At 60.5% G+C, this 10,258-nt stretch overlaps 1 protein-coding gene across 1 annotated transcript; it reads right to left on the reverse strand.

The window, feature by feature from the left end:
• Positions 1–4,439: 4,439 nt before the first annotated feature.
• LOC142414084 (uncharacterized) lies at positions 4,440–7,175 on the reverse strand. Its single transcript, XM_075510962.1, has 2 exons — positions 5,828–7,175; positions 4,440–5,400 (listed from the first exon to the last, which is right to left on the reverse strand). The coding sequence occupies exons 1-2, from the start codon at positions 6,336–6,338 to the stop codon at positions 4,655–4,657; spliced, it is 1,257 nt and encodes a 418-aa protein (XP_075367077.1). The 5' UTR covers positions 6,339–7,175; the 3' UTR covers positions 4,440–4,654.
• Positions 7,176–10,258: the final 3,083 nt, after the last annotated feature.

Consider the following 10,258-nt stretch of genomic DNA (forward strand, 5'->3'; position numbering starts at 1 on the left):
ACACAGGGACAGAGGGACAGGCGGGACCGCGGGCTGAACGCCCGAGCCACGCGTCGGGACACCCGGCTGATGCGGAGAAGCCACATCGTCCCCGCTCCTCATCACCCCCGCTGCGAGCACGGTCCTCGCCCTCGGGGCACCCCGGCTGCGTCCCCCTTGGGTTGACCGGCCCTTGATGTCATCTCCCACCCAGGCCGCGGGTGACGGCGTCCGGCGCTCCCCGGCAACTGGCCGTGAGATCAAACAGATTGTGTGACATCAGCTGGAGCGCGGGCAGGGGGCAGGAGGGCTCTTCGGGGACCCGGATCCAGTTTCCACGCAGATGGCTCCGGCAATAAAGAAGCAAGGGGGGGTGGGGGGCGACACACAAAGCGGGGAACACGATACCTTGGGAGAACTGGCTCTACGGGGCTTTTTTCAGGGGTTTCCAGAAGGCAGCAGGGCCTCGTTATATTTTATTTATTTATAGGCCTGATGTGGCGGCTGCTCTATGCACCGAGGAGGTTGGGAACGCTGTGTGCTTCGGGGTGGACATGACTCCGATGTTCTTTAAAGGTGCACAGGGTCTCTCAGTGTCGCCCCTTTTCCCGGATGGGATGGGGCCAGCCGGGTGGGACGGGATCCCTGACCCTGGGCAGCGGCACCAGATCGGGGAATGCTTTACCCCATCCGTGCGTCCTTTACCGCTGCCGCCTCTGGGTTTTACCTGGGGAGCAGGGTCTCGGGCTGCCCCCGATTGCCCAGCCTGAGCTCCCCGGGGAGACGCGGCCGCCGGCTCAGCCCACCCTTCGAGCGCGGCCGACAGATGCTCTCCCGCCTGCTCCGCAGATGGGCGAGAAAACAACGCGCTGCATTCAAGGACCGGAGCTCAGCAGGGCCAGACACCCCTCCCCACCCTTCCCCAAAACACCAACCCCCCGCACCGCTCTCCGGCGGCACCGCGAGCCCCCCATCTCCCCCCGTGTCCCGCCGGGATGCAGCCTGCCTCGGAGCAGCTTCCCGGGCCTTGGCTGCGCAGGGACAGAGCAGCTCATTTATCATCCTGTGCCGCCCCGGCCCTGCGGTTGCTGTTTGCAACAGAGAAGCTGGGAGGGAGAGAAAATTTCTCAAGTCGGCCTCGGCAAGAACTGAAAACATATGCCCTGGCGGCAAATGCGTCCCCCGGGGCGCGTGGGGATCGAGGCGAGCCTAGCACAGGATTTTCCACCGCGGCTCCTGCGGGCGTGCAGCCCTCCTGCCGGAGCCGGCATTTTAAAGCGACCCAAGGGCCGGGGATGGTGACAGCCAGGTCCGCTCCTCCAAGCTCGGTGCCGTGGGGATAGCAGGATGCAATGCAGACGGAGCGGGACGCGGTGCAGGATGGCTCCTCTCTCGAGCTGGACGGCTGCAGTCCAGGTTCAGGAGGCGAACGTCCCCACTGCGCCCATCTTAGACCTCCTTGCTGGCTTGCAGAGTCGTCCCCTTGCACAAAGGCAAGCCCCAGGGACAGATGTCCCTCACAAGGCAGGGGCCGGACAGCCGCTGCGTGACCGTATTGCATCAGGACTCGGCGCCGGTTGTGCAAGGTGCTGTACAAACAGCCCCCAGCAGCCTCGTGGTGCGGAGCTCCCCCGGCTTGCACCGGGCAGGGGCTCGGGATGGATACGCGAGCAGCCTGCCCAGTGCTCGGGCCATCGCCATCCCCGTCCCCGTCCCCCATCCCTGTCCACATCCCTGCGGCCCCTCGGGCACTGCAGGATGGTGCCCGGCAGCACCCACTCGGCAGCACGCCGGCGAGGTGCCGCTGCACCCTCACGAGTGGGCACGTGCTGCAGATTCCCCCCGTCCCCAGGACCGGGAGGTTAATATGGAAATTACCAACTGCTTATTCCTTCCAGCTGTTGCTGTGAGTCATCAAGTGCCTTAAAGAGCATTTCAAACAACACAGAGCCTTCGAGACAGCGTGACTGTTCCCCCAGCCACCCCCTCCGGATAATCCTCCACGGGGTCTGGTGTTTGAAAAGGGAATATTTCTCCAAGGAGGCAATTCCCAGCCGTGCACGGCCGGGGAGGCAGAACAGCCGCTGCCTCGCCGCGGCGCATGACCAGGCTCCCACCTCCGCCCGTGGGCTCCCAGCGTCCTGCCGGAGAGCAAACCCAGGCGGAAAGGGCACCGTGCCGGGCAGCCCAGCCCCACCATTATCCCTGTTCAGAATCCAACGGGGACATATAAATGCCACCGCACGCAGGCACGGGTGACGCTCCCCGCTATGCCACCCGGGGAAACTGAGGCACGGGGCAGCCGGCCTGAGCACCACGGTGTCACCTGCCCGGGGTGAGGCCGGCAGCACACAGCCGCGGCTCACCGGGGCACTGGCCTGGCGTTCGATGACCTTGAACTCTGCGCTCAACAGCTGTATTTTTCTCTGCAAGCTTATTTTTTTCTTTTTTTTTTAAAAAAAAAGGCTGATCTCTGCACTCGCTTAGTGCTGCTTTTTCAGATGGAAAAGATAGGGCTGGCTCATGGAAATAGTCAGGATATATCCTTTATCTGCTGCTTTAACCTTTCTTTGAGTTTTTTTACTTTCATAATTTTTTCTTCATTTTTTTTCTTCTATTCCTTTTGCTGGAAAAGCCCAGCCAGGTTTTCTCCCGCTTGTAAACTATTTCCCCCGGTCCTTCGCGTAGCCATGCAGGTGAGTCGAGGATGCTCTCAGCCAAGATCGCGGCTGGTGTGAGCAGGAACCTCTGCCTCTGCGTGGCTTGGAACCTGAAATAAAAAAAAAAAAAAGATGACCCAAGAAAAGCTGCGTGCAGGCATCGGGGAGCTGTGGGGCGAGCGGAGGGGATGGAGAGGCAGCCGTCCTGCGCTGAAACCGCAGCCGCGGACCGGAGCACGGGGTCTGCAGTGAGGGAGGATGCTGGGTGGTCCACGCCTGGGAGGGAGGGATGCTGCGGGGACGAGGCAGGATGGAGAAAGGTGACTCTTGGGAGAGGAGGGGGCCACCGACAGCCACCGCAGCCCGGCGAGGACACGCTGCGGCTGAGCTGGAGCCGCTCTGCTCCGTCAAGCGCTTTCGGAGATGCTGCGGCAAAGAAATCGCTGCTCCTGCGACAGCCAGAGGACAAAGCCACCACGGGGACGCGTTCGGCGCCTGGTCCGGCGGTCGCTGGTGGCCGGGTCCGACCGGGAGCCCCAGGGCCAGCCTGGAGGTGCACAGGAGCGTGCACACGCCCGTGTGAGCGCATGAACATACATGGAAGCAAAGTGAAGGCCCGGCACCCTCAGTCCCTGCTCCGAGTCCCTGTGTGGGCATCCGGCGGCGTTAACCTCGTACCACACCTCCCGGCTCACCCTCGCCGGGGCCGGGCGCTGATTCACCCCGTGGCACCGTGCCCTGCGAGGCAGGAGGGAGCCACGTCCCCTGCAAGGCACAAGGGCCGGGTTGCTTTTTTTTTTTAAAGTTTTTTTTTTTTTCTTTTCCTTTCCAGAACGAGCTGCTCTGCAAATGCCAAGTGCTGATGCCAAAGGGCCGTGTCAACAAAGAAGAATGAGTGTGGCTGTTAGAGGCTGCTATTAAAAAAGGGTGGAGAGGAGAGGGAGAAGGGGGGGAAAAAAAAGGAAGAAAAGGTTTGTCAGTGCAAATAGTAACAGTTTGCGCAGCAGTAAAAATTTGGGAGCAGTAGCCGGGCCCGCACGGTGCCCTCGGGGGCTTGTGCCAAGCAGGGACTCTGCACCCTGTGTCCTCCCCGGCGTCCAGCGGCCCAGGGCACAAACCCATCCCAGCGACCTGGCATCCCCCCCGCGGGCAGCACAAAGTGTTTTCCAAGCTCAAAGTGTTTTCCAAGCCCGTTCCGCTCCTGCTCGGCCGCTGAGCCCCGATGCAGGGAGCCGCGGTGGGGCCGTGCGTGGCATCGGCTCCCCGGCACGCGGCGGGGCAGGTCGAGGTCCTGCCGCGTGAGTGCCAGGAGCTATTTCTAGGCAAGCCCTGGCCTCTGCCGAGCGGGATGGGAGGGAAGGAGCCTCTCACATGACGCTGAAGATGCAACGGGAAGACACGATCTCTGGTTTCAGCTTTCTATTCCCGGCCCGTTATTCACCGGCCGAAGATGCCATCTGCCCTGCCGGGCAGCCGCGGGCAGCCGGGGCCGGATCCACAGCTGATGGAGCTCCAAAAGAGCCCAAGGGAGTTAGGTGCCCTCATCCCCCCGGGAAGCAGGCGGAGGTTACGGCTCCTGCCCAGCCGAAAATCCCTCTCGGCATTGCCTCCCCCCCCACCAACATCTGGTACCCGGGATGTCAAACCCAAGCGGATGCAGCAGTGCCTGGGATGCCCGAGTAGCACGGCACGGGAAAAAGCAAAACGAGCTGTATAAATACAGAGGGAGAGATAAAAAAGGCTGAATCTTTCTCCAAAATCCAGACTGAAAGTCTTTCTGAGGTTAATAAGCCACTTTATTTGGACTTTTTAAAAAATATTCTAGCTTACTAGTTTTGAAGCGCACCTCGGGCTTTCCTTAGCCCTGATACTGCTCCCACATCGGCACGCACCCCGCGCGCTCCACAAGCCACCCTTTTGTGCTCGTCTCAAAAGCAATGTTAGGAGGAAGGCAAACCTCCTTGAAAGGCCTGTTTTTTAACTATTCCCTCCCCCCCAAAAAAAGAAAAATTTGGTTAAAATTGAGATGTTCCCACAGAAATTGGTATTTCCCGATGGAAAAACATTCCATCAGCAAAACGCTGACCCGCTCCGGTTACAGCCTGGTCATGGCGATGAGGCAACGCAGCTGGGAAAGGAATTAAAAGGGAGCTGGAGAGCTGCATGGCTTCACCACATCCAGCGGCCCCGGCTGCGAGCCGGCAGCAAGGATCCCGCTCCTCCCCGGTGCTGCCCGGTGGAGGGATGCGGATCGGCTGGGAGGATCGAGCTGTCAGCACAGCACCCAGCCAGCGGCACCCCGGGATCCCGGCACCCATGGCTGTCACCCCGGCCCCACGGTCACCCCAACCCCGCGATGTCTCACCGGGGTGTGAACACCCGCCGTCCCTGCTCCCCCAAAGCCAACTGCTGCTTATCTGAAGCTCAGGGAAGCCAAGGGTACCAGATGTCCCCAAGGATGAAGCTCTGCAAACAAACCGAGCCCGGCCCGCGCTCGTTATTGGGAACATCTTGCAGGATTTAGCCAGCTGCGGGAGGAGATTAGCAGACCGAGGGCCGGGAGCTCGGCAGGTTCGCCACTGGGGCTGCAGATCAAGGGCTGCCGCCGGTGTCTTCGCTCTAAGAATTGGTGGAAGTGCTTGTTTGGGAGGTTCTCCTGTGCCTTCGGGTGGCCGAGCGATGGATGGGGTTTGTTTTCTTTCTTTTTTGAAGGCAGGTTGGTAAACGCAGGCTGGAGTGGATCGGGAATCAGTTGTCCCTTCTGCAGCCAAAGGGTGAGAAGAGAAACTTCTGCGTTGGAAAGATTTTTATTGGAAATAATGGGGCAGAAGCCCGCAGCCCCGCAGTGGCAAGCGCAGCCCGTGCGGGGTCTGGCCCCGCTGTGGCAAGCACTGATGCACGGGAAAGGTGCCGGCCGTGCAGGAGAAGCAGGCGCTCATCCCTGCCGCTGCGGGCTCACCTTCCCCGCGTGGCACTGGATCCCATCAGCCGCGACGGACACATCCCTTTGGACACGTTACTCCTGGGGAAACTGAGGCAAAGGGGCTAATCTGCAGGAACGTGAACCCAGACCTCCCAAATTCCCATAACCACCAGCTCGTCCCTTCCCTGTACCGAGCCCTTCTCCTCCCGTGCCCGTCAAGAGGCATCACCAGCCCCCAGAGCCCCCTCCCCAGCTTGGCAGGTACCTCTGCGGCCGTGAAGCCCTCCATGCTCCCGCAGCTTCCACGTGGGCCGGGCACCTCCTCCTTTGCCAGCTCCTGTCCGGTCTGTCTGGTTAAAGTGTGTCCTGTTAATCGCTTTCCCAACCAAAGGCGGGTTTTCCACAGCGATTTGCCTCCTCCAGCCACGCAGATGCTCTCGGTGCCCAGCAGTCCCTGGGAACCTTCCCACGCCTCCAGCCATGGGGTCTTTAACGGGCAGCACGCGGTCGGACTCAGGAACACCGGTTACGATGGGGACGCTGAACCTCTTGACCTGAGCCCAGGTTGTCCCCCGGGCAAGCAACGTCCCCTTCCGGGGAGGAATTGCGCCCGTGTGTCTCCATCTGACTTCTGCTAAATGCATCCATCCCAAGGGATATGCTCGCCCTGCCAGCGGAGATGAAGCCTGCACCCACCGGGCAAATGGACCATCATTCGGGGGGTCTCCATGCACGCCCAGCCCCAAATCAGGGTGCACCAGGGATGGGGTCCCCATCCCGACCTCTCCTCATGCCTCCCCACTCCCACCCTCGCAGTACATCAACGCCAGCAACATGAAAAAAGCAAGTTTATCCTAAAGGCTTTTAAAAATACATATTAAAAAAATACAGCTTCATCGGAAAGGCTTTTTTTTTTCTTTCTTTTTTTTGGGGGGGGGAAAGGTTTATGCCTCCCTGGAGACCTCTTCAATAAAACGCGTTCTGGCTCTTCGAGCGTCTGACTGCAAATCAGGTTCCAGCCGTTCCCTTCCTGTGCCGACCTGCTGGAGTCGGCTGTTATTCTTGGCAGGGTGCCCCGAAGGAAGAAAAAAAATCCCCCCCCCCCAGCTCCCAGCGGCTGGGAAATGCTGATGACATGACACCTTCCAGCATTCTTCAAGGTCAAGAGGGGAGGGAGGGAAATGAAAGGGGAGAGGGGTTTTTTTTTTTTTTGTTGTTAGCGTGGGTTATTGCTTCGCTCAGGCATTTCCCTTTGATGCTCGCTCCTTGTTACACAAGATGTTGCAGGCTCACCGTGCCGCCCGGCGAAGCACCGGGGCTGCGAGCTCGCCCCCTTCCCCGCTCCCCGCCGGCGAGGGGCTGCACTCCCAAAGGCATTTTAGCACCAGCACGGCGTGGGCTCGGCTTAAACCCAAGCTGGTTTTAACCTCCTGCACATCCCAAGGAGCGATGCATTTGATCCGTCTCATGCCGCCCCGCAGAGCTCCATCCTCCAGCGCTGCAGGCACACGCGCACCCCCGTGGCCCCGGCCATGCCAGCGAGGAGCCCGCGGTACCTCTTCAAAACCACGCGAGCCAAAAGCTGCCTCTGTGGCATCTCCCTGCAGCGCTGGCCCATGGGATCCCCCATGCAGAAAGCCCCGGTCCCCCCCGGCAAGCCCCGAGTGCTGCAGCGAGCTGATAGGGACACGCAGCATCCTTCGGGGTCTCCTGCCGCGGGGCTTCTGCTCCAGCAAATAAAACTTGGCACCTCTCTCCTTGACATCCAACAAATCTCTGCTAATCCCCCTGCTCCCGGCTGCCAAATCCTCCTCCTCCCCCCGGCCAAGGTGCCGAGCTCTTCAAGGCAAGTTGCACGCAACCATTAATCCTCGCAACGAGGAATCGCCCTTCTTGGTGCAGCCAGTACGGAGGGAACGGGCGCAGAGGACAAGCGGCACTGCCCATGTCGTGCACAGCCCGCGCCGGTGGCAGGGGAGGATGCTGCACCCCTCAGATAGGTTTCGGTTGATGCCGGAGTGCAGCAACCCAGCTCTGGTGGCAACCCAGCTCTCGGCTGGGGCATCAGGGACGGATATGTCCCCACGGATGGATGCTTTTGCTCTCCTGCTTTCTCGGACCGCGTTGGAAGGAAGATCAGAAACGGTCCAAGCACAGCGACGAGGGGAAGCAAGGCAGATGCCAGCAGCGGTGGCCAGGGACAAGGAAAGAAGCCAGGGACGGTGATGGGGTGCACCCCATGTTTGCACGCAGGTTTGGGATGGGGTGATGTCCCCGGTCCCCTGGGAGCCCCGGTGCATTGCTCACATCCTCACAAGCTGCATCGCGGTGCCTGCGGTTCGGGATCTACCCCAGGGGCACCGCGCTCCTCCTGCTCCATGTCCAGCCAAGCTCTCGCTGGCACGCCGGTCCATGAGACTGCCCAGGATGCTCGAGGATCACCTTTAGGAGCAGACACGAGCTAAACTGCCTGCACTGGGGACCCCGTTGCCTCCTTTACACAACACTTTTGGGCCAGGGTGGTGAATGAGCCTGTTGGCTGTGCTGGATCAGGCCAGGGCCGATGGGGTTCCCACCTCTTTGCCGGCTCTCGGCCCTCCCTCGTGCCATGGGAACCGGCCCATGCTTTGCAGAGTCCCCTTGGGATGACCAGGACCACAAGCACCCAGGCTGGCTTGGAAAGGAGAGGTGGAGGGTCCCCAGGCCACCCCAGCATCCACGCAGGCTGCAGGTTCCCCTGGAAGCCGGTGCACGGCCGCATCCTGCTCCGAGAGCTGCCGGAGGAAATCCTGGAAGGCCGTCTTACAATGCAGCCCTTCCTGTCCCCGAAGGACCGCCGAGCACGGAAAAGGCACCGCGGGCTGACGGCACCGGCCGGCCCCGGGGGGACGTGGTCCTACCCCACAGCACCTCGCTGTCCAGCCCACCTGGGGCCCGCTTCCCCCCGGGCTCCCGGCCAGCACTGCCGCTTTGCATTGAAAAGACAGAAATGCAGTGGGAGCAGCGGGTCGATTGCCCAGGACCCCACCGGAGGCAGAGACACGGGCACAGCCAGCGCAAGGCGGGGGGAGATGCTACGGCAGCGTTGTTCCTCTGCACGCCCTGGACCCCCAGTGCCGGTGCCTCTGTTCCCCCTCCCGGTGACATCCCACCTGCACGGCAAAGGGAAACCTCTCATTAATGTCACCAAGTTGCCCCCCCAGCAGCCCTTCTGCTCCTGCCAGCCCCGTGATGCCCCCGGGGACCCACAGCCCCACGTTTGGGCAGGACACGGTGCAGGGAGGCAGGGTGGCAGCGGGTCACGTCCCAGCGCTGCCTGTGCCGTGGTGACAGGCTCGGCGCGGGGCTCCCGTGTTATTGTTCCCGGTTGTTTTCCAGCGGGGAGGCCATGGGGCCAGCTGGCTGCCGCCGGGCTGGAACAGCGTGGCCTATTTTAAACCGCTTGCACAAGGAGTCAGCAGCTCCAGCTCGGATTTTTTCCGAACTTTATTTGTCCAAACGCTCCGCGGGGAGAGAGGGAGGGAGGGAGGGAGAGCAAGAGTGGGGAGCAGCTCCCGGCTTGCTCTGCCGCCAGCAGCTCACCTGCGCCAGCGGTGGTCCGGGCTGCGGGCAGCAGCGGTGAGGATGCCGCGTGCAACGCCTGCCAGCCAGAGCCCCCGGGCATGGAGGGGTCCCCAAACCCCGCAGGCTCAGCACCCACAGAGAAGCTGCAGGAGAGAGGGACAGAGCACCGAAGCCAATATTCTGCCCTTAAAGGGCAGCAAATACCTGTCCAGGGGCCAAGCTATGGCTCTCACAAGCATCCCGAGGGCGGGTGGCTTCACTACGCGCGGGGGCTTATGCCAAGCAGCCACACATGTGGAAAGGCACACTGGGGAGCCAGGATAAAATCCCAGCTGGAAATACCAGCGGGGTTCAGGGACACCCAGAAAAGGGGGCTGGAAAACCCTCCTGCTCCCATGGTGGTCCCAGCCCCATCATGTCCCCTGTGCCCCTGGCCATCCTGCTGAGGCTGCTGTGACCTGTGGATGAAAACAGCAAGTTTGCAGTGATTAAACATTGACGAGTTTAAATTAAAATCCCCCATTTACTCTTTTCCACATCGGACCAAATCCGCTGCAAACTTTTCAGAAGGGCAACCCTTCCCCGAAGGTCCTGATGGACCCAGTGGCCCCAAAACACGGAGCAGCAACGCTCGCAGGGAAGCACCTTCTCCCCAGCAGAAGACTTCATATTCCTCAACATGACCAGGGCATCCATCGCCCAGGAATTTTTTCCATGCCATTTTCTTTAGACCAACCTGCTTATTAAACCTCTCTATGAAACGATTCCTCCTGCCCCGGGCTGAGGTGAGCTCAGAAGACCCCTTCCAGCTCTTTTGTCTGAAATCCAGCATCTCTCGCAAGGGTCGGCAGCCAAAGTGACGTAAAACACGATTTCCTAACCCTGCTGGTGGGAAAACACTGTGAAGAACAGAGGGGGATGACTACAGTTTAAAAAAATTTAATTGTGCTCAAAGATCTCTTTTTTTTTTTTTTTTTTTTTTACCTTTTCCCCCAAAGAAGTGGGAGTTGTTGTGGCCAGTAGAAATAAATTGCCTTTTCCAGAGTTACCAGACCCTTTGCTTGCTGGGGACGGGATCGTGCTCCTGTCCGGGGGGACCTGGCCCGTGATGGGGGTCCCGGAGCAACCTGAA

Source organism: Mycteria americana, chromosome 8, assembly GCF_035582795.1.
Source record: "Mycteria americana isolate JAX WOST 10 ecotype Jacksonville Zoo and Gardens chromosome 8, USCA_MyAme_1.0, whole genome shotgun sequence".
Lineage (NCBI taxonomy): Eukaryota > Metazoa > Chordata > Aves > Ciconiiformes > Ciconiidae > Mycteria > Mycteria americana.